This window comes from Gallinula chloropus (genome assembly GCF_964237585.1).
Source record: "Gallinula chloropus genome assembly, chromosome: 2".
NCBI lineage: Eukaryota > Metazoa > Chordata > Aves > Gruiformes > Rallidae > Gallinula > Gallinula chloropus.
The window spans coordinates 47068170-47091991 of record NC_140086.1 but is presented as its reverse complement, the minus strand read 5'-3'; the positions used below and the strand labels follow the sequence as shown (position 1 = coordinate 47091991).

Genomic DNA, 23822 nt, shown 5'->3' with positions numbered 1-23822 from the left:
GCTGCTTCTGTTCCCACCTCACCAGTGCTTCAGTTCAAAGGCACCCTACGTGTGTACTGTCACCTTCCCACACAGATCCGACCCCAGGAACAGGATAAGCACATGGAGCACATTTTCAGATCATCATGACAGCAGCAGAGGAAACACAGGGGGTAAAGGCTACTGCAAGGGCTGTGCTAGCAGGCAGGATCTGCCGGGAGAAGAGTCTGTGCTCCCAGCTGCCTTTCCCATGAGAAAGCTGCACGACCAGAAGCCGTGCTACTTACTCCAGCCATCCGACTACAAAAGAAACTTTTGAAATCTACAGGTCATAAACTTTTAATTGGCCAGGGCAGAGTGGCTCAGTAGGAAAATCCCCCTTTCTCCCTCCCCTCTGGGCAATGAGCTAAGCAAGACTCTTGTTTTTTAAAAAAACATTTAACTCTTTTTGCTCGAAGTAACATGGAAAAATGTATCCACATTACAGGTAGTCAAGAAGATACTGTTAATAAAAATAAGCTGCAAGAATAGTGTATTAGTGGCACTTCACAGCAGTTCTTAACATTTTCAGATGTAGTGTCAGAACAATGTTTTTTTGTCTATCTGAACATGCTTTTTGTCAACAGGAAAGGAAGAAAGTCACAGCATGTTGCCAAATATGATTTGAACAGAAATAATCCCGTAAGAAATACAATATTATTTTCTTTTTTTGCAGTTAACACAAAACTGTAAACTGGATCAGTGTGTGTCTTTCAGCATCAAATTATTCAGTAATAAATACGACTAAGTCTTAACAGACCATGGAGTCAAAAGTTCCCTTAGTGTCCAGTTTTTAGCAGCTGTTGAACGTTTAGGGATGCCCAAGGCACACCTCTGCAGGCTCTCTACTTTTATTACTGACATACGAACAACAAGAAGAAAAAAGAATCCATTCACCACTCAAAAACGTTTATCTGCATAGTAAGGATTTTTCTACTACTTATTTACAGGAAGGGCTTTTAGTGCAAAAAACAGGAAGTGATGTATTAGCTGTAGTGCATCGAGCACGCCTCGTACAGTTTCACTAATTACTAGTTGGCATCACATCTTGGGCCGCCAGCCATTAATGAACTGTAGTATTTTCTTAACCTGCAATTTGCTTAGCTTAAAGTCTTCTGACAGGATTTCTTCTGTAAGCTGAACCAGTAAATTGCCATCAATCTTCTCTGTAACAAAAAACGATATGACATCCTCTGACAGGCCAATAAACCTCAGCGATTTAGACACTTCCTCTATGGAGAGTCCAGAAAGGTCTGTGGGTGGCTGCCAGGGAGAGCCGTCCCCACAAGATCTCGGTGCTAACTGGAGATGGAGGGGAGACGAGAAGGGGTAAGACACAGAGAACGTGTCCTGCATGCCCTTTTTAACGAGATACTGATCTTCCAAGAGGTCTGGAGAATCAGTTTTCGACTCCTCCTCGGCACCATCTATTTTCAGTGGCAAGGGACATACGTCTGTAACTGTTTTCTCTTCAGTTGACTTCGGTGCCCGAGGAGGTAAGGCAGGACACGAATGGCTCTGCTTTGCGTTGCCGACTCCCAGAGTTTTCTCATCAGTGCAGTCTAGAGAGTAGCTTGCTGACTTTGGACAGCTAGAGATGGTGTTCATGAACTCTGCTGGGGTCAGCGGGGAGCACCCCGCTGGGAGCTCACACCCATCGAAGTCAAAAGTCAAAGGTGCTGGACAGTTTCTCTTTGGCGTACCTGGAGTCTTCTGCCTGGGGTAGCTGTAGCTCCTGCTTGGGTCAAGCAGGAAATCACTCCTATTCAGGCCTTCAGTAGTTCCCGAAAAATGGTTTGGCCAAGATAACCTCGAAGGCAGAGCTTCAGTCGAGGCGCTTCCCAAAGGCATCGTGCTCTCGGGCTCTTTGGATTCGGTTTTCATCATGTTGCAAGGATAGCAGGAAGCAGGTGTGCTCTCAGCTGGGTTGGCGTTGTCGCCCTCTGTGACATTGCTTAAAGAACAAAGCAGAAAGGATGTCATCAGTACGAAAAAATGTGGCATTTGAATACATTCATAAATCATCTGACAGAGTCAGAGGGTGGCTGTCACAAGGAAAGAATCTTTCCTCCAGCAGAACTTCTCAGATTTGAAATAACAACACGTTTGAATAATGCATTGACAGTTCTTTTACTGCTTCTACAAGCCTGACAAGGTGCTGATGTACCCAAAAGCCTCCCATCTTGTTTTTTCAAGCCTGTAAAGAGGTAGATGTCTCAATTCAGTTCTGTGTCATCTCCCAAATACTCAGTTTTTCCACTGTCGAATTCCTGAGGGACACCACTGTGGAAAAGGGATGGCCTCAGATAACACGAGATGTTCTCGTCCTGTATTTTATGTTTATATACCAGAGATGTGTCATGGTGTGCAAAACCTCCTAACGGGTAGAATCTGCAGCAGACCTGAGCTTGACTGACATAAGAGATGACCAAAAAAGCCCTCTTGGAGCCAACATTTTCATTTGCTATGGCATTTGCATGTGCATGGGGCACAGGTTCCTTCCCCACTGGTCACTGTGGTTCAAAAACCACATGACACTGCAGAATCATTAATGGTTACTGCCAAAGGAAGAGCTGTACCTGGAAGGGTGAGCAGACCTAGCTGTGTCTGCTGAAGCATCAGGCTTTAAGTTGATCCCATAGTAACTTGTCTGTGTATCCATATCCTTAAAAAAATAGTTTTCCAAAGCACCTAAAGAAAGTTACCCTGCCCTACTTCCAGGTGGCAAACTAAGCTCAGCCCGTCCAAGGGAACTGATGGTTAAATCCAGGTGTTCCCCAGAGACTGAGATGCCAGCAAAAGCATGTGATCTGTTATCAAAAGCAAATGTCTGCTGCTTCTATGCCACCTCCTACAAGAAAGTCTGAAGGACTGGGTTGATCTTTGCAATTTTGGCCAATTAAGCCAGAACATTGGAAAAGCAATTAGCAGATTTATAAAATCCTTACTTAAAACAGAAACCAACAGTTAAAAAAAAAAGTTGTTTAAATTTTCACCTCCCTCTCCTGGAAACAAACTACTCAAGAAAGAAACTCAGTAGTCTTCCTGTAACAGCTCAGAAAAACTGCTCGAGGAGGGCAGTGGCCCCTAAAAAACAGCACAGCTCTGAATGGACTGACACGAGCCTAGGTCCCCATGTGCTTACAGTGAATCAGGGAGGAAGCCAACCTGGACTTGCCAGGCTCAAATGCCAAGTGCAGATGTGTAAAAGCTGCTCTAATCTATATCACTGAAAAATCAGTTACAAAACTCAGCCCTTACGAGATGCAGCTTCTCTCTACCTAACCATCCACCCCATGCCCACCAAACTTTTCTGTAGTCATACTTATGTCACTAAATCCGCCAGTTAAATGCAGCTGGATGTTTGCAATAGCAGAGATTTATCCCCCTCCCTTCCCCCCTGAGGATACACTGTCAACTGGTCCCTTCTGGCTGCTTGAAAGCCAACTGGTGTAACGCACACACTGCAAAGCATTTTTCACAGACCGAGCTGTGGGGCTGCTCAATGCAGAGAAAGTCAGCGCAGCGTTGTAGGCAGCTAACCCTACAGAGGAATCCCACTGATTGATCCTGTTTCTGGTCTCTAATTCAGTGCTAGGAATGGGAACAATTAATGATTTAAAAGATTAAGGGAATAATTGAAAACTGAAAAAGTAACATTTTCAAAGCGCTTCCTTATTTGTCCCCCACCAAAATTAACTCGCCAGGACTCACTGCCAAAGGACACAAAAGAAGCCTCAAACACATTTTTATACAGGCAGATGCCCTGGTTCTGGCTGGGACAGGGTTAACTTTCCCAAGGACAAATCACATTGGTTTGGTTTGTGTTTAGGATACTGGCTGCAGCCCTTCACAATCCAGAAAATAAGATCATGGGTAAAAATGGCAAGACTTGAAAAGCAACTTCACCATCAATCTGGTTACTCCACAGGCTGCCAATTTGCTAGCAGCTTTCTCTGCAGCACTACAGCACTTCCAGCAATATGGAGGTATCTGGTCTGGACCGAAGCCTGAGATAAATTTCTTGCCAATATTATGATGTTGAAAGCAAATAATACCACCTGCATTCCTGAGTAACTTCAATTCTCACTGTTCCTGGTTTCTTGGAAGACAGATGTAAATCTTAGCTACAAAGAGAGAAAGCAGCATTTGGTGGGCCCCAGATTCTGGGAGGTCTTGTGCTTGGCCCCCTATGGAGTAGACCTTGACAGAGCTACCCAACAGGCTTCATAAAAACAAACGAGCAGCCTTGATCTAGACTGATCATTGCCAGATACACGACACTAAGCTGCAAATGTGCAGTGTGGCTTTGGATGAAAATTCCAGCCTAAGTTACTACACCAGTGGCATCTAAGCTGAACTTAAATTTCAGAGGTGTTTCAGATCAACTTGCAATATCCAGACAGGTAGTATCCTGTCATTGAAGAGGTATCAAAAATAATGGCAACAAGACATTTGAAGCAAAGAGCAGGCCAGACTTCAAAAAGGTCTACAAGCTTTCCAAAGCCCAAGGAAGAACACTGCATTGCTAGGAAAACATACTCAGCCACAGAAGTCAAGATTTACTGTCAACTTTTGACTAAACTTGAGTGGATTTTCTAGTCTGTGGGTTAGGTTTGTGCTGAAGTGGGCTTGATCTGGAAGCCGTCTGGCTCCCTTCCACTACAGCTCACTTTGCACTCAGTGGTGTCTGCTGACCTCTCTGTTCTCCATCACACCCACCCCGTAGGTTCCCATGTAGCTGGCACAACACATTTCTGGATTACCACACCCCTTTGGAGCCCCCCACTTATCAGAGCTGACTGCACTGCAGGCGTGCAGCACTGAAATCCCACATGAAAACTAGCTTTGAGATATTCTGGTTCAGAGACTCAAGCCTTTCAACAATTACTCAGAGTTGTATGGGATTCTCCATTTAGAAAGCCAGCGTCACCTTACAGTGAGATTACCTATAGGAGCATGTGCATGCATTTAAGATATATTGCTATGTCCTATCTTGTAAAAATCTTCTGCTGGAGCTTTGCTTCCTCTTGAGTCTTTGCAAAAAACTTGACAGATTAGCTCATTTCAGAAAAAGTCGGTAACCCTGATGGGTCCATGCGATGGTTGGACTTGATGCTCTCAGAGGTCGCCTTTAAGGTTTTCCAACCTTAAAGATTCTATGATTGACAAGCAAGTGCCTTCAAAAGGAATACTGCTAAATTTGGGTTCCCTAAGGAGTGCTCGCGGGGGGTGCTCGCAGCTCACACACATACATGTTGTGCAGTCCCGAGGAGTAGTAGGACAGAGTAGGGCTGGGAGAGCGGGTCTGCTGCCGTGCGGGTTTGACTGTGCGGGGAGGGATGGAAGGACTGGTGGAGGACGGCTTTGAACTCCGCGGTGGGACGGGGGGAGCATTCAGGAGCCTGCATTCCTCTTTTACCTGCACGAAAGAAGAAGACTTATGTAAGCAGAGAGAAAATCTGGGCAGCAGCACTCATTCTCAACCAGATGAAACACAGCTGGTTTGGCCTTACGCTGTGAAAGGAAATAATTGAAAAGGGAGAAGAGAAAAATGATGCTAAGTATACACATTTGCAACAGTATGTGGCTGTCATAAAGAAGTCCAGAAGAACGTGTTGCTACCAGTAGAACTACCAGCATTCTTTTGGAGGCTGCTTTTCAGCAGTTTGATATCCCCTCATTTAAAAAGCAGCAGCAATGAAACGATGTAAATGATGTAAATGAACCTGAAAGAAATGATGTAAAAGAACCTTCCAGTAATAGACAAAATCAGACAGACTGTTCCAGGTATTTTACATTTCCTAAGGAGCAATTCATTAGCTTTAAACTTCATTAGTGTTGTTTATGTAGATGTAATAAACCAAGCTTACGTAATGAAAAGATCTCAATAGGCTTTGATGTTTTCTGACTTGCTTCACCAGTGATACCCAGCCATCCAGCTCTAGGATAATTCCCAGCCTTCCCCTCACCCCAGGAACAGTTCATGTCTCCTATTTACCAGATGCTGGGATTCACACCTGGCGCTTCAGTCCTCCTGTAGCTGCCACAGCAGTTCAGGATACAGTTAACTACTAAATGTACAAGTTGAAAGGTGTGGTGGGCAGGAGAGCCCGTTCAAAGAACACACCCAGTCAACAGATCTGCTTTTTGCAGCCAGCCAGCTCTGCAGCTTACATCACACAACTGCAGCACTGCTTCTCTGACACGTAGTCTGGTCTGCCTATGTTGGAGCAGAATGCCAGAATCTATCCCCATCACAAAGATGATGGAATCAAGATCTTAATCTCATCAGTACACATTTGGAAGAGCAACTTTATTCAGAAGGGCTAGAGGTGAGCAAGGCTGCTGAAGATTAGGCTACCTGGCAGGATTTTTAAGGCCTCACCACCTCTCCCCTGGGCAGGAGGAGACCTCTACGTTCTCCTTGTTTGAAACAGTCTTGGATGCACCAGAAAGGGGAAATTTTCTTTGTGTTTGAAAGTTATAGTTTATTTTTAAATTTAACAACACTGCAGAACTAAGAGTTATCTTAGCAGTTCTGCAACACATAATTAGCAATTAAAGCGATTTAATTTATTGGAAAACAAAATAAATGCAGAACCTTTCGCAATCCACTTCAGCGCTTTCAAAACGCAACAACCCATTTAGTACTTCTGTGAAATGGAAAACTGGGGACTAGGACATTGTAGTACATTTTTTCCCTAATTCAAAACAAGTCAAAATTACAGGAAATGCCTGACAGCATAAAACACTGAAATAAATCTTGCTCTAAGGGTTCTTATTTGCTCTTTCAAGAAAAAAAAGAAGCAGCAAAAAAAAAAGAATCAATTTTATTCATTTTTTTATTGAATTCAGGCATAAAACTCTTCAACCATTTTAGTGCTGTGCCCCAAGGATGCCTAAGGACCTATTTATTTTTTTTCCAAGTCAGACTAGGATAAAGTTACTACTGCATGCTATTGAATATATACCCATGGGGTTAGAGGGACCAGCCAGAGGAGCTCCTGGAGCATAGCAGACGGTCAAGAAAAGGTTAAAGGGATTCTTTCCTGGGAAGACTGCTGGCATTCAAAGGTGCTGGCATAACAAATGATGCCAAGCTCCCTTGCTGACCTAGACTGCAGATCAGAACAAGGCCATAAACAATAGTGATTTGCAGTCCCAGTCGGTCCCCGTCACATGACAAGGATTACAGCTGGCAGACACAGCCCTCAGGAACCCCAACAGAGGAACAGAAAGGAGAGATTCTGGAGATTAAACAGACAGGAGCAAGGGGAAACTTCAGAGAGCTACCCTCACTAGGTCCGAGCGAACAGCAATGAAACAGATGCAGGAGAGGAGGCAAACAGCCATGGCACGCCATGACCATCACCTCGGTGGCTGCCGCTCTTCATAGACTGTTCTCTTTCACCCAGAACCTCTGGATGCCACATGGCTGCCAGATCTAGATAAAGTGCACTGGCACTGCATGTCCTGGGACTCCTGCTCGTCATCGTCTGAGCTCTCCATGCTCCAATTCTCCTTCCTGTGACCCGTGGATGGAAACCCTGTTCTGATGGTGTGAAGTGTTATGCTGATTTTAAGACCTTTCCTCCCTTCCCTTGGTGCCAGCCCAAGCCACGCCAGCACCTCCCGGGCGCTGGGGTGTCAGTCCTGAATCCGGGCATCTCAGGCACCCATCATGCTGACCACTTCCGAGGCCACCGGGATAAAACACAGCCCGTCGCTGGCATGACCACGAGCGTAACGCAAAGTGGTTCAAAGCTCCTTGCCAACAACAGCCTGAACTGCCGGCACGCTCCACCAGGGATGTGCTTTAAATCAATCAGGAAACTGATGTTATGTAAATTAGCGTTTGGGGACTGAAGCAATTTCTCATTTACAGGCCTTAGTTCAGAGATCATTTACCCCTCCCCCACTTCTGCCTTCATGCTACTTTGATTTTCTGAAAGGTATTTAGGAAATAAACATTATATGTCAGAATGCTTCATCCTGCCAGTGAGAAGAAAACCAGAAGAGCTTCTCAAACACCCAAATGTCCTTTTCTGTCTCCTACAAACAGCTCCCATACACACATTTTATATTTAGGGCATGCAAAAAAACCAATTGCCAGACAACCTTTATACAGAAACACCGTGGAATATCATTCTAGAGGGAGTGATGACTAAACCGCATGCTCATCAGCAGCTCCTGAGATCTACTTATTCTATAAATACCCTACATGGAAACCATGCAAACATCTCCTTGGCCCCAGCCTACTGATGAATTCAGTAGATCACTGATACTCATCCCAAAGCTGTTCCAGGAAGCCACAAAACTGAGTCTATATCATCTACAGAGATGCAGTCGTTTTTATTTCTTATGGGGTTACACCCCCTGCCCACCTCTAAATGCAAGCTAATATCTTTACCAGAAATTGGTTCTCCTGCACAGCTAGAAAGCAATACCAAAATTGCTGACAGCACTTTTCCTCAGGGATATGAGACACGACAAAATCGCACCCTTTTCAAAACATCCTTAAAAGGCAACACACGTACCTACCCCAGACACCACCCTGCCGCCCCAGGAGGGAGTCGCGATACCACAAGATTTCCCCAGGTGTGAAGGTTCACACCAGTGCTGGGCAGGTGGCTCCACAGCTCTCCCAGCATCCCACCACCCATGCCTCAGGCATGACGTGGTGGGCGGCCTGCAGCCCCCTGCCAGGAGGGGAGGGCTGCCCTCACCCCGCTATGGGGGCAGCCTTCCTCCCTCATTTCACTCTCGCGGCTCCAGCGCTCCCTTGACCCTGTGCTGTAGCAGTTCAGCTCACAGAAACGAGCAGGAAACTAATCATTTTCCAGATCCAGACCTGGCTGCCTGCCCAGGCACAGGAGTGCCAGAGCCAGCACAAAAGAGGAGCCAGGACCATGCGGCTGGGAAAGGAGAAGAGGAGGAGGGTGGGACCAGACCCACACCATTTACATCAACGTCGGCTGCCAGGGAACCTCATCCCGATACGGTGCTACCGGGCTCCTGTCCAACAGAGTCTGGACAAAGTGTCAGTGCGTACCTGACCTCAGAGGCAAGGAATTACTCTTGGGTTCCTGCACTTAGACATTACACGTAAACACTCTTTGCTAAGACGACGTAATGTCTTGACTTTCCTGTCTTTGCTGAAGCTGCTGCGGCTGCTTTTTGGGGAGGTTTCTGCAGCACGGCCCAAGGCCTGCAGTTGCGCATTTGGTGCCTGCACTGGTGTTCTCCTCCCTTCTCCTCACTGAGCCCTCTGGCAGCTGCACAGCCTGGCCAGGGGGATCCCCGCAGCAGCCCGCTGCAGGCTAACCCAGCACAAATAAATATAACTTCGCTTTCAACCAGATCGTGACCTGGCTCACGACGGGGAGGCTACAGCCAGCACTGCTGGACTGTCAGATGGGAATAGGAAGGGGGTGGGATCACCATGGTTTGCTGCAGTTTGGTCTTAGATGAGTCTCAGCTTACTGTGCAGCCACGCTCTTCAAAATATCACTGGACATGCAACCTGTAAAACTAATTTGTTAATTTATAATATGAATCAAGATTAATGTGACATAAGTAGGTATCATTTAAATTTGGCTAAAGATTCCTAGACACTCTTTCCTGGGAGAAGTGTTCTTTTTTCCTATCATGCTTAGGACTGCGTCAAGAGTCGGATTTTCCACCCAGTCCACATAAGCTCCTGTTGACAAAATGTATTTGCACTATCACCTCTGAAGGCTCCATGACATTTCAGGTTTGGAGAAGTGATTTCTCCCATGAGTTTTCATTAGATACCCTAGGACAGGAAACATGTTCCATTTAAAATTGAGACCTCTAGAAGGTCCATTTGTCAACTCTGCAGAGTTCCCATTTAAACCGCTTTCTTTCAATAAACAGTACAGTGTGAGTAGTTGAGGTCTAGTTTGATAGAGTTTCCTTGAGGTCAGTGACACTTAATATTCTTCAAAATCTGCCACAGACTCCTAACAGAGAAGACATTCTTTCATTAACTTTGAATCCAGAAAAATTCTAGCTGTCCTCGTTATCAGGGCCTGTGAATTGAAGATACACTCAGAGGATCTAAGGCAGTTCCAAACGGGGTCCTGGCCCACATACTTCAGCCACATAAAATGTGAGAAAACATGGAGGCCATGCAGAGAGGTGATGTGGAAAGCAAGGGAAGGAAGTGATTCAGGAGTTCTTAGACCTTGTTTCTGTGATGAAAAAACCCAATATGTATAATCTGAAAGTATCAGGATTAAGCTACTAGATCAGTTACATTAAATATAGTCTGGTGATTTTTTGGGCATGCCTTACACTTGTTAGGAAACTCAGTGAAGTTGTACACCTCAAAGTCGAACCATTTCCTTGCCCTCCATATACCACCCCAAGCCCAAGTCTTCCCCATACAAATCCCCACACAAAATCACCAGCGAAGCCAGAAACAAACCAAGAAGAATAACCCTGACTTACCGCTTCTGATTTGGGAGGCACTGGAGGTGGAGGTAGGGAAACATCTGCAGGCTTCGTGGCTGCTCCGGCAGTCGCAGGAACAGGAAGAGACGCAGTACCACACTTCGACCGGAAAGACCCTCTGTAGTTGTCACATTTGTTCTTCTCACTTAGCGAGCGAGTGAGGGGCTGGTCACCAGCCTTCCCAGACCCTTGGTCCAACCACAGCTCTTCGTAAGGAAGTTCTGGTTTTGTAGGCAGAAACATCGACTCCTCGCTAACTTCAGGGAACAGGTAATCGCTGCTACTGTCACCAGACTCCTGGTACTGAAGAGCATCATGAGAAAACAGGGCCCACTCGTTACACAAGTCCCTGCAGCCGTGGAGGTTGACTTCACTATTCCCATGCAAGTTGTTTCCATAGACGCACACGGAGAGCCGGTGGAAGGACTGCGTGAGCTCGTCCCGCGCGTAGCTGAGGGAGTTCGGCACGTGGCTGTGCCCAGTGCACCGGGTCTTCTTGGGGCTCTTGCAGTCGTCGTTCCAGTCGGTCTTCACATCTCGCACGGCACGGGAGTATTCGTCTATGTCGAACTGCTCCTGGCAGATATTAAACCAGTGCTGGATGAGGGACTCGTGCCACAGCTCTCCCTTCACCAGGCTGTCCGGCAGAGTGAATTTCGGAAGCGTCAAGTGCAAGGGAAAATGCATGGGGATAATTTTGTTGCCACGAAGCACACAACAAACTACCACCGTCTTGGTTTGAATGTTGACAAACTTGTACCTGTGCCCTTCACGAATAAAATGCAGGTCGTAAGGGTTCCTCGGTGTAGGACTCGGCACAGTCACGTTAACAGGCAGCCTGGTTTTTTCCACGATGTTGCGAATCGTGTGCTCACCTTCTTGCATCTGCACCTCCAGCGGGCTGCGGGTGCTGAACTTACCCTTACACTGGAAGGGGAGACTGATGCTTTCGTTGGTCCTGTGGTTCATGCAAATGAGGCAGGGCATTTTGCCTCTTCCTAGCTTACTAATTGAATTTAGTTTCCCGATTTTTTTGAAGATGGTGTTGAGCCGTGACTTCTCCTTAGAAGATTTTGCATACAGGATTTCTGCTTGCCCCATTAAAGTGAGCTCATCCCCGGTACTAAGGGTAATGTTGTAAACTTCAGTATCTTCATTGCATTCCCCTGAAGCCACCTGAAAAATAATAATAAAATGAAATGGTTTCCCTCCCACTTGAGATAATACTTCAAATCATATAAAATCTATTGAGACTGGACTTAACAAGACTATATACAGAGAAACTAAATTAACTTTATTTGAACAGCTGAGCAGTCAAGTGCAAGGTGTTTAACCTGAAGCTCAGGCAAGTAACCTTTTTTTTTATTTTTCTGCACATTCTTGTATCTTACTTGAAGGGAAAGAGGCACCTGAAACTGCCAAGGAAGGCACAAGAAGAAACAGAACCAATTTTTAAAGACAGGATAAATCCACATATACCAGCAGTTCAAATACCCACTAGTGTCATGCAGCTATGACAGAGCATGTCTAGGTTCCCTTGGACATCTTTTTCCTGCCCCTTTGTTTTGCTTTGTTTTTGCTGTTTGCTAAAACGTATTTGCCATGCTCTTGAAGGAAGCAAACCTTCTTCCGCCATATTCAGGTCCCTGAGGAGCAGAAAAGGTGATCTCATCATTATGGATGAAGCACATCCCTTGATATGATCTCTTCCAGACAGATGACATGTATTCCCTGAAGGAGAAGTCAAGAGTATCGGTGTATCCCATATGCCTGACTCCCCCTCTGCCTTGCTCTCCCAGTCATAGACTTCCTTCCTCATTTTTTTTGAACATAATTGCAATTTAAGAAATTAAACAACATATGCAAAGCCATGTGTGTGCTTTTCTACTATGGAAACTGTACTGGAAAGAAAGAAAGAAAAAAGCACAAAACAGATGTCCAAGGGTCATTTGTTCTTAAAGTTATTTCCTTAAGACTGGACTGACCCTTTATAGACAAGACTGCTCTGCTTCTCATTTGAACGCTTTAACATGAAAAGCTCAGCTCTTCCTCAGCAGCAGCAGACACCTACTCATAAAGGAAGGTGCATCAGAGAAACACTACTGGCTTGTTATGGACCATTTTATTTGGAAATGCTGAACATATTAAAATCATATGAAAATACATGCCAAATTGGTATATCCCCTCTTCACCTCCACAACACCTAAAGGCTTCAGCAGAAGTCTGTGAAGTTCAAGTTCCAGGCTTCAAACTCTGGTATCATCACAGAATAGCCACTGCATGTAATCAAGGCTGTAATTCCAATCAGCTAATTACTGGGAAGAGCTGTGAGTAAACCTGTCTCCTTGTAAGATGTGGTCTGTAAAGTTGTGCTTCCCTTCTGCAAGCCCTTCAGAGCGCCGTGGCAGGCAGCTCCGCCGAGGTGCGCTGCCTTAGCACTTTGGTCTCGGGGCTTCCGGGGAGGAAGTCATTCAAGCCCTGAATTATCTAAACAAACACTAATTGGGCTTAATCCAGGAAACTACCAGGATTTTATGGTACGTAATACTCATTCACAGTTCACACTACCAGCCAGACAGAAACACTGTGATGTGAAGGGAAAGCACCTGAGCTTTTTGCTGACAACACCGAGTAAACGTGACACTTGTTGCTGGTTTCTCCTCCAAACTGCCACGGAGCATCACTTTGAGCTGTGGCCATGTAGCTCTACCTTCCGTGGAGCTGAGAAGGGCTGAGGACACACAGGACTCTGCATGTACAATTCAATTACCATCCCTGTCCCCCCTTTCTGAGAGGGCATGTTCTGTAAGAATATTGGTTATTGGTTATTAATATCATTCCCCACAAATGGCTTCTTTGGACAGACATTTTAACTGAAGACAGTGTGGTTACAGCTTCTTCTCACTTCCACTGGCACACCGGCTGGAGTGAGGGAGGTGTCACAACCTACTGCTGCTGGGCCAACTTGTAGTTCCCTGGTGATCCACAAACAGACAAGCCACAGGAGAAGGAAATGGTGGGTTAGATGTGAAACCATGGAAGTAACTACCTGCTCGAGCTTCACAATGAAGGTCTGACGAAGCAGCTGCTTATTAATGGCAACCATTTCAACCAGCCAAATAGCAAAAGGGTTTTCAGATTTGACAGGCATGTTTGAAGACAAAATTACTCTCAATTTAAAAAAAAAAATTGGCAAATCTTTCTTTGTTTTGAATATAGTCACAGGCTAATAATAGGAAAAATAAGGCTACTGTGCTATTTTACTGTGCTGGAACACAAGAAAAATTATGCCATGGGTCTAGATTGGCACCGTGAGAAAAATACTATTCTGCACTCTTCCTTCTGAACAAAAATATATCAGCTGCTGTCCAAAACTGCAGTAAAAAAATCAAAATGTGAAACTGAACATCTAAGACTGCACACAACTTTGTCCTTATTCATTAAACCCTACTACAGTGAAGTTGTACCTGCTGGTACACAGCAGGCTAAGTGTATTTGAAAATTTAAATTCTGAAAGTCAAGAAAGGTAACTCCTCTCTCCTTGTGTTAGGTTAATTCATTCATTACCACATGGGAGCTAACACCCATAGAGCATACATGAGAGGTAAATGTGTGTTCCAAGACAGTAGCAAAAAATATCTCCCTCAATCATACCTTACACACCAATCACTCTAAAATCCTATCTCTAAGTTTTTGTTTCCCAGATTATACAGCTGTATGATGTTTACTCTGTTCTGGTAGCAATGACCCACAAAAATCAAACTTGCTGTCTTGTTCACTCAAGCATTTCACTTTATCAATGGCCATAAAACTTATGAAAACATCAACAAATAGGGCCACGGACCTCAGCAGAGGACATCAGGTGAGACCACTAGAATACTTCAGGTTGGGCAAGACCCTTAGAGTCATCTAGTCCCACCTGCTCCTCAGAACAGGTCTAGTTGCAGCAGGCTGCTCAGAGTCACGTCAAGTTAAATTTTTAATCTCTCCAAAGATGGACATCCACATTTTCTCTGGGCAACCTCTTTCTGTGTTCAACCACCTTCATTAAAAACTATTTTTTTCTTATATTAGAACAGAATTCTCATGTTCCAGCTGGTGCCTGTTGCCTCTTGCCCTCCCACTGGGCACCTTTGATGAATCCACTGGTATTCTTTATACCCTCTCATTAGGTCCCCTCAGCCCTGCCAAAGCTGGACAAACCCAGTTCTCCCTGCCTCTCCTAATGTGCAGTTTGCTACAGCCTCCCATACCATCTTAGTATACAGGACTCCCTCCCACATGCCAATGTCTTCCTTGTATTAGTGTGCTATTACTAAAGACATTTCCAAAACTGGAAGCAATACACCAGGAGTAGAGCCACTTTCTAGCTTGCCAGCTTGTTGCAGGGCTTACGGCTTTGTGACCTGCACAGGGCTCCTGCCAGCCCAGGAATCAGCTGAGCAGAGCAGCTCCTCAGAACAGATTTGATTCACACCTAATAGGAGGCTTAAAGACAACGTCATCTGGGAGAAAGTGCATATCGTAAACCATTCCTAAAATGCAGAATGGGTGACACCACATCAGATTTGGCTTCCTCTACCCTCTAAGTTTCCAGCACTGACCCAACAGGATTCCCACCTTCAAGCATCCCACCTCTCCCTCACCGGCCAAGAGCACGTCCCATGCACCCTCCAGTTCTCGCTATGAAATTACTGGAGGGGTGCATCAGAGCCCCGTGCTATTTCAGATGCTTGGACTGGTTAGTGGCATGTCCCAACCCACGCACATGATGCAGCATGTCACTGGTGCATGACACCATACTCAGAGCAGTAGAGTTAAGGCAGTTTGGAGCACAGACCGATGCAGAAATAACTGGCAAACTGTGAGAATCTCCTCATAAGTCTGGAAAACAGGTAACACTACAGAAGGTAGAAAGCACCTGAGAAGCCTTAATTCAACTGCAAAACATACCCAGAAGGGCCCACTCCAGTCTGAGCCACTCTCCACTCTGCCCCACACTTTCAGCTCATTTCTCCTGCTTTGCCCACATTCGAGCAATATTCTTGCCTCCACTGGGACTTGTGACAGGTTCAGTTTGTAACCTTCAGGTGTGAAGACCTTGCTACTGGTAGGAAGCTGATTCCAGCTGAAGGAATGGGGGGTGTGTGGGAGGTAGGTAGGACAATACATTTTTCTCAAACATCTCCATAGTGAGACTACTGTCATGGTTTGATTTTTTTGTGTGCGTCCCCTCCTCACATTCATTTAAACCAGGAATTCTTTCCTGGACAATTCCAGAGCAACAACAGGCAGCAGTAACCATCATAAGGCCAGCTGCTGTCATTACCTGATAAACACAAACTCTCCTCCACTTATTAAACTGCTAGTCTTGGGAGCATTCTGAAATAACTTTCCCGGTACATGATTATCTTCATGGTTGCTCTCTCTGTTTTACACATTATAACAATGATGCTTTATGCATTATAATGACGATTCCTGCAGTTTTACTTCCCCCTGGCCCCTCTTTTGCCCTTCCCAGCCAATTTTCACTTTCTGTTAATAGGTGAGAATAATCAGTGCTCCCAGCTCTGTGGGAGAGGCAGCGCTTGTCACGCTATGCTCCAAAGACATCTAGAAATCACTAGCAGATATTCAAATTCAACAACTCTTAGTGCAGAGGACCCACAGAACCAGAACCTACTCCACGCTGTACTTACCCTCCACGTCCCTACTTCCAGCTGTTGATCCATAGTAACCATTCACTATTGATGCCAGGAAAGGTTACTGGCAAAACAGCAGTGGCTTAAGTCACTATAATGTTTTAAATTTTAAGACTCCTGCAATCCAGTAACAATTCAGAAGCCAATTATTTCTACTGCAGAAGACAGGCATCAGGAATATGATTAATGACACCTTTCTTTTGGGAAGGCTCAAGTATATTCTTTCTTTTGCTATACGAAACTCGGGAAAACAGATTTGATAACACCTGAGTCAATATCCTGCCTTAGACTCCAGCTGCTCTAATTTGTTATAATTTGAAGTAAAATTCTTTAATCACTTGGACAAATATGAATTCTATTATAAATTTATAAATTCCACTTCTTATATGTGGCCACGTGTCACTTGTCACACCTGCAGATCTTGCTAGATTAAAGCAAGCATTGCATCCACAGTAAAAATTCTGTTAGGATTTCTTTTGGTAGAGCTCTTTTTAACACTGATGTCTCACATTCATAGTTATGGCATATAGTTTTTAACTACTAAAACCAAGAGACCAATCAGAACACTTAAAATACCCCCTATTTATTTAACTTTTCACAGGTCCCCAAAAATTACCAAAGATTACTTTACAAACAGTTTTTGGAAGAGCTATTAGCAGGAAACATCAACGTCTGTCTCCCAAGACAGAGAACCAGCAAGTACGACCCTTCATGCTGGTAAAGGCGTATTTCCCTCTCAGCTAAGAGGGTCAGACCCCTCTAAGCTAGGGACAGCCTGGAGAAGAGAAGGCTGTGGGGGGACCTCATTGCAGCCTTCCAGTACCTGAAGGGAACATACAAACAGGAGGAGAATCAACTTTTTAAAAGGGTAGATAATCGCAGGACAAGGGGGAATGGACTAAAGCTAAAGGAAGGAAGGATTAGATAAGATATTAGGGGGAAGTTCTTTACATTGAGATTGGTGAGGTGCTGGAACAGGCTGCTGAGAGAGGTGGTGGATGCCCTGTCCCTGGAGGTGTTCAAGGCCAGGTTGGATGGGGCCCTGGGCAGCCTTGTGTAGATCCAGGCCTGGAGGTTTTTGGCCCTGCCTGTGGCAGAGGAGTTGGAGCTCTATGATCCTTGGGGTCCCTTCCAACTCAGACCATTCTATGATTCTATGATTCAGTGTTGCTTTTTGATGTCTCAAATAAACTAAAGCATTCAAAAAATGACCCTACACTTGACAGGCAATAACCACAGAGCTCTAACAGGAAGTGTCTCTTCTCAGGAAGACCATCACATGAAGCCCCTGCGAGGCAGTGGCGCTTGCTCATGAAGCTGGCACCCGGACACAACATGACATAAGGGGGGCACATGACTGAAGCACTAATTCTCAAGGTGACAAGGACTATGAATTGCCTGCAAACTTGGAGTTAAATCCTGGACACAGACTGATTTCAAGAAAGTCATCATTGCAGCATTAAAACATGCCAGCATAGGTTATAGTGTTCTAAACAGGCACTTTTTGGAAACTCAGGGCAAGCTTATCAAAGCCAACATGATTTCAACCAAATCAGGGGATCAATTTTCCTTTCTTGTGCTGCATTAACATTTGTCCAATCCTTCCCCTCCCAACAACCAACCCCAAAAACACTGCACAGTTTTCACTACATATTTACTTCTGACAAAACGCACAGTCTAAGGGCCAACTCAGCCGAGCCACTGGGAAAAGAGGATTACATTAAAAAGATAATCAAATTGGGTATTAAAAGTTCATGTCAGCCAAACAATGTCTTAGATAGAAAATAAGGAATCATTACAGGGCCAGCTCCCTAACCTACCTCTCCATTCTGGAAAGGCTCTGCAAACAACTTCCCAACATCTCCTGGCAGACTGAGTGCTACCATCAGGACAAAAATGATACCCTGGAAGATCTGAAGGGTCCTACAATACCAACTGGCCTGGTTTTTGGAGTACAGGAATTCATGGCTTCTAAAAACCTCCAGTCTATTGGACAATACTGTTGCTTTCTTAGAGAACTTCTTGTCAACTGCCCTCAGTATGATGTGGGGTTTTTGTTCCTGGTTTTAAGTTTTAGAGCAAATAACTTCCTGGATGTCTGTACGGATGGCCATCTGTATGGGATCCGAGCATCAAACTACAGAAACTGACTGCTATTGGTTCAGCAAAAGCTAGGGCCCTGGGGTAGCTCCACTCTCTTAATATTTTTCTTCCTAGCACAGAGAATAAAAAAAATCCTCACCTTTGTAGCATAATGTTGTTACCTAAACAAAAACTTCTGCAATATGCACTGAATAATAATAATAATAATAGTAAGTAGTAGTAGTAGTTATCACCTATCTGTTCAGTGAAGAAAACACAGAATTCCTCTAATTTTAAATTAGGAACAGACTAAATGCCTATTGACTGACTGAAACAGCTTATCCCCAGAACACTCTAAATTGCTGTGCCTTCAAATACTGCTGGCCACGGGCTACCTGAGGCAACCAACTGGGTATACAAGCACAGTACTGATACATATGTACATCCAAAGAAATTACCAGAAGTACTTTTAGCCACTACAAAAGTTTTGTTTAATCTAAAATATTTGATTGCTATTCCATGAAAAGTGACCTCACCGTCTTCCACCCCCAGCTCTGTTTGTGATGACATGTGTTACCAACCTCCTTCAAATACCAGCAGGTCCCAGACCCCCTGCCTCACTCAGTGCACTGCCCAGAAAACCTGCTTAAGGTGCAAAAGTGTGGGGAAGGATGGAAGGGAACCCATCTCCCCTGCCTACCCTAGGATAAGGTGGCTTATTTTTCTCTTTAACAACTAATGCACCAAGTAAAACTAAAGAAACCCCTTTGAAGAAGATCCTATGGCCTGCCACAGTGAGAAGGTGGTTCTCTAAATTGCAATGCTAGCTGTGAGATCCTGCTGGAGCAGGAAAGGTTTTTACACGGAGGAGCAATGTTTGCACCAAGCTGAACCACAGCCATGGCATATTGGCACATGCAGACAGGCCGCAGCCAGCGCAGACAAAACCATGCCGGAGCTGTCTGATGGCACCCTGGAGCTCTACAGGCCCTTTCTTCAAAAATTATCCATGAAAGACTTCAGTGTTCGGAGCAAGAAAGAATTTCCAGACTTCAGAGTTCCTCCTCGTCTTAAATGCTTCATCAGATATTTTAGCCCTTTTTTATCCCCTTTTGATATCAGATAAGCTACCTTCTGATACTCTTTTCTGAATTCCAACAGGCACACTGCATTGGACAGAAATCAACCGTACTTACTATTCCTCCCTTTGCTCTAATCAGTTTGACAGGATCTCCCCTACCTAAAAATTTTAGCATACAGAATTCTCTTGCATGTAAAGGGTTATTAAACACTTTAATAAATCCTGTTAAATTCATTTATTTTTTGGAAGACAACAACCTTGGAATAGACTTCTATGAAACTGGAAAATCTGCCAAGAGAAATACTGCCAAGATAACTGTGTAACTAGGTTAAACCTGGATTATCATCACTGCTATTTACATTAAGGAGTATAACTATAATACCTTTTAAAAATGGATTTGATAGCTAACAGTAAGCCATGCTTATTTCTCAGTTTGCTAAATATGGCTAAGAGTTTTAAGAACGCTCATATTAAGCTCAAGATACAACTTTCTACATTTTAAAAAGCCTGCAGACATACTTTTCTCTCCATAAAATCAAAGCTGCATATTTTACTGTGCCACTCTCTTGGTTTGTTCAACTGAGAAATAATGGCACAGCACTGGATAAGGCTAGCAGCCCCAAGGAAGGACTAATTTTCCTGGAAAGAAATGAAATTTTTTTGTTGCCATGATTTGCCAAACTGTCCTAAACATACAAAAGCATTCTCACTTTTACATGTAGCCCTCATTCATGAAAGGCTGTTAACGGAGAGCGTAAATGAAAACAACCTGCTGCCTTGAAAGGCATGAGGCTGTGCTGCTAAATGAGTTAACCGGTGAGTTCTCACCCCTACAACAGTCTTCAGCAGCTTTGTTTCACACCTATAAAAACCAGGGACTAGCTGGAGTCCTCCAACTCTAGCAGTGCAAGAAAAAGCCATTAAAATGTTATTATACAACCCCTATCTTGCTACACATGGAGCCAGGGAACTGTGCACCAGCTGTAACAACCAGTTTCCCCTGGAAGGTACATGATGTGGATCTGTACTATAGCATCCCAGCTCCAGGATGCTCTTCAGTGGCATGTCAACCCAAGCCACTCTGCTCTGCTGGCTGAGCTGACCTGCCTTGTGCAGTGCCACACATACAGACAGAACAAGGAAGAACAAGTTCTGTCTTCACAGTGTCCTGGCCCTGCACTGCAGTGTGCCTGGTGATAGCAAGCCCTCTCATACTCATGGGATTGTTGACCCTCTAAGGAGCCCAAGAGGCATGCACAGGCAAACACACATGCACACAGAGAACAAGTGTGTCTTTTGGTTTTGGGGTGGGTTTTTTGGTTATCTTTGTTTTCTTTTATGCACAATGCTATTTAGCTGCAGCAATTTCAAGACAAGCAACCCCATCATTTCACCCTGCGTGCTCTCTGAGAATAAGGCTTTCTGGACAGGGATTCGAGCAGCTGCTGCTTAGCAGAGAATAAAACTGAGACCGCTGAAGGGGGAGGAGAAAGGGGGCAACAAACAACATTTGTTTAAAATCTGGCAGGAGCATCCCAATTAGATGAATTATTGGATGGATCATCAGGACTGCTCCCCAAAGTGCCATAGGACTGGAGAGCCCTTAGAGCTCTTGTTGATTTGAGACTGCAAAAGCGATCCTGAAGAGCACCATCACTGAATGCAGAACAGTAAAGGCTCGTTTGTCTCAAAAAAATCACACTTCCCACACAGCGCCGTTGTTCACTTGCCATGTATATAAAGGTTGTAACAGTTAATCATTTAGACAGGGATAAATATTTATTCAGGGACTACCTTAACGTTGAATGTTATTTCCTCCATGACGTAAACTCGTTCAGGAAATGCTTTAGCCACCTCCTCCACACTGTTAAAATACTGCACTGGCTCCTTAATATCTCGGTCTTGTTCCAGCAGCTTAAACTGCCCTGAAAACAGATGATAAACAGAAGAGTTGTAAGATATTTATATTGGACAACTGTCACTGTGGCAACTGCTGGCTCAACTTCTTCATCATTTTGCTCGGTCAATTTTTCCGGTGATTAGCAGCCAAACGAGACGAGGGAAGATTGCAGAGTCTCCTCAACCTGCCATGAAAGACACCCAGTTTCACCAGGTTGGAATGAAAAGAATGTGTGGGAGCGAAAGTTAAATTAAAAAAGATCCTTTTATCACATGCTCTCTAGAAATAGTAAATAACTATGGAGGCATTTGTGTTTGTGCACTTGATTCAGTGTAATAGTACCTGCACAAATAGCATTTTTTGGTCCTCAATATAAAATGTTTTACAGAAAGAAAACACACCCATTACTATAAAAACCCAAAACAATAAACATAAGGGGCTTGCTTTTGTTTTTATCATCATCAAACAGCTACTGAAAAATACTAGTGTAAAGCCCTTTTCCCGCTGAGCTTCCCCATGAGTGCAATAGCACCAAACTTTACTTTATCATAAACTAAGTCCTCTAAGAACTTTAGCTAAGGTAAGAAATTAAACCACAGATATTTAAAACCGTGTTGAAGATGGTTGCCTTCAGAAGGGCATTAGAAAGATGTGCTTCTTGCTGACTTTACCTCCCCCCCCCCCCCCACCAGCATGAAAACCTTGGCTATGTTTTAAGACTTACAAAAGGCATAAACTAACACAGAGGCCACTGTCCTGGGCAAACCTGTCAGGGACAGCCAGGTACATCAATCGCAACTGTGCACTATGAACACAAAGTTTAACAACTATATTTTATAAATACAATGATAAAGAAAGCTTAGACAGACACACTTGCTGCTTCTATGACTTAGAATCAGAAGACCAGAGTAATCTCCCCAAATACAGAAACATTACTACTAAGTTAAAGGCTGGTCTCAGCAAGAGGTGATGTAAGAAACAACTCCAGAAAACAAGAAAAAGGCTGAGTAAAATCCGTGGTTAGTGCATCTCCTCTAAATCATGCTTTCAAATTAGCAATGCATGCAGTTACTGGACTATTGTTCCAAAGATTGCTCAACTTCATTACAGTCCATCCAATACATCAGGATGTCAGCCACCTACAGAAATATTTTCTCACTCCTTCAGCATTTTTGTGCACAACACCCTGCTGCCCCTATACACCCCATTTGACTTGAGATTTTTGTGACACGTTCAGAGAATTCACCCACACTAAACTATTTCAGGCCACCTAGCAGCAGAGGAGGAAACAACTGCAAGCTCAGCAAGCCCTGGCACCCATGAGAAAGACCTGTCCCACCATTCTGCCAGGTCTGTGCACACACAGGCACATGTGCACCAAGAGAGGTGCAAGACCAAGAGCCTCAGCTCCTCTGCCCAACCCTGGCACTCCAGGGACAGACTCTTTATCAGTATGCTTGTGTACCATGGTTGTAAGCCTAAATACCATCTTACAAGACAGAAGACTTCTTTTTATTCCCTACCATACGTTTTGTCTTTCTAACATGACCACAGAGGCTTTGGAGTATTATCAGCAGAGTAACTAAAGACACCAGTACTTCCCACCACAAGACCGCATAGGGCAACTGTTTAATAACCTTCACCACACCTCAGAAATCAGCTGCCTTGGAGTTTTCCTAACTTGGCACCTGCTTCAGGACACACTATTGAAGCTCAGCCAAGACAATTCATGTACTTCAAAGACCAACACTGGGGTAGAAGCAGTAGGACCTTTGGCCTGACCTGATGAAACCATTCCTGTCGTACATTTACAGCAATGTAGTTGACTACCTGGCTTCACCAGGTCAGACCAAAGGTCTGCCTCATGCCTCAGGAGTAAACAAAAGCCATACAAGGAGGACTTTAAGCACCATTAACAATAACACCCAGAGTGTCTTCTACACCTCGAGGAGGAACTCATGGCTCAAAGATGTCCAGAGCAGGGAAGAGGTATCTGCGTTTAGTAGGCCCAGATGTTTTCTTTCCTGTACCTTTTCTTAATTGCTTACTGAAGGCATCTAAAACTTTCATTGTAGACATACCCTCTATCTTGAAAAAGTCTGGCATCCCCTTCTTCCACAGACTTTAGAGTACCTCTAGGATTAGGAGCAGAAATTTTAGGAGTGACAAAGCTACGCCTGGCAGACATTGTGGGTAGCAACATGAAACCTGACAGTAGACAAGCATCTGGAAAAACACGTCCCATATTCAATGGAAACATGCTAGCAATCCTAAATCTCAATTCCTCAGGTTGTTCACTCTAAGCCCCTTTCAGTGCAAAGCAACAGAGAGTACAGGCAGCCAGAACCTCTGGGCTTAGGAAATCTGGACAATAAGCAGGGAGTCACTCAGTTCACTGATGCTGGAAAAAATGTTGTGACTGATGTCAAGGTGCGGATGGGGAGAGGTGAAGAGATGATAGCTACACTTTAAAAAACCCAGCCTGCCACACAGACCATGTAAATTCTGGTTTTGGGATTCCCCTGTCAGCCTCAGCCCAAGAGGAAGATGCATTCCTCAG

General features: G+C 44.5%; 1 protein-coding gene across 1 annotated transcript in view; it reads right to left on the bottom strand.

Moving 5' to 3' along the window:
• Positions 1 to 1059: 1059 nt before the first annotated feature.
• Positions 1060 to 23822, bottom strand: part of GAREM1 (GRB2 associated regulator of MAPK1 subtype 1) — a gene marked incomplete at both ends in the record, with an annotated part of 105146 nt that continues 82383 nt past the window's right edge. The window contains 4 exon segments of the mRNA XM_084280187.1: positions 1060 to 1959; positions 5267 to 5440; positions 10495 to 11673; positions 21157 to 21287. Of these exon segments, the coding sequence (XP_084136313.1) occupies positions 1060 to 1959; positions 5267 to 5440; positions 10495 to 11673; positions 21157 to 21287 (2384 nt within the window).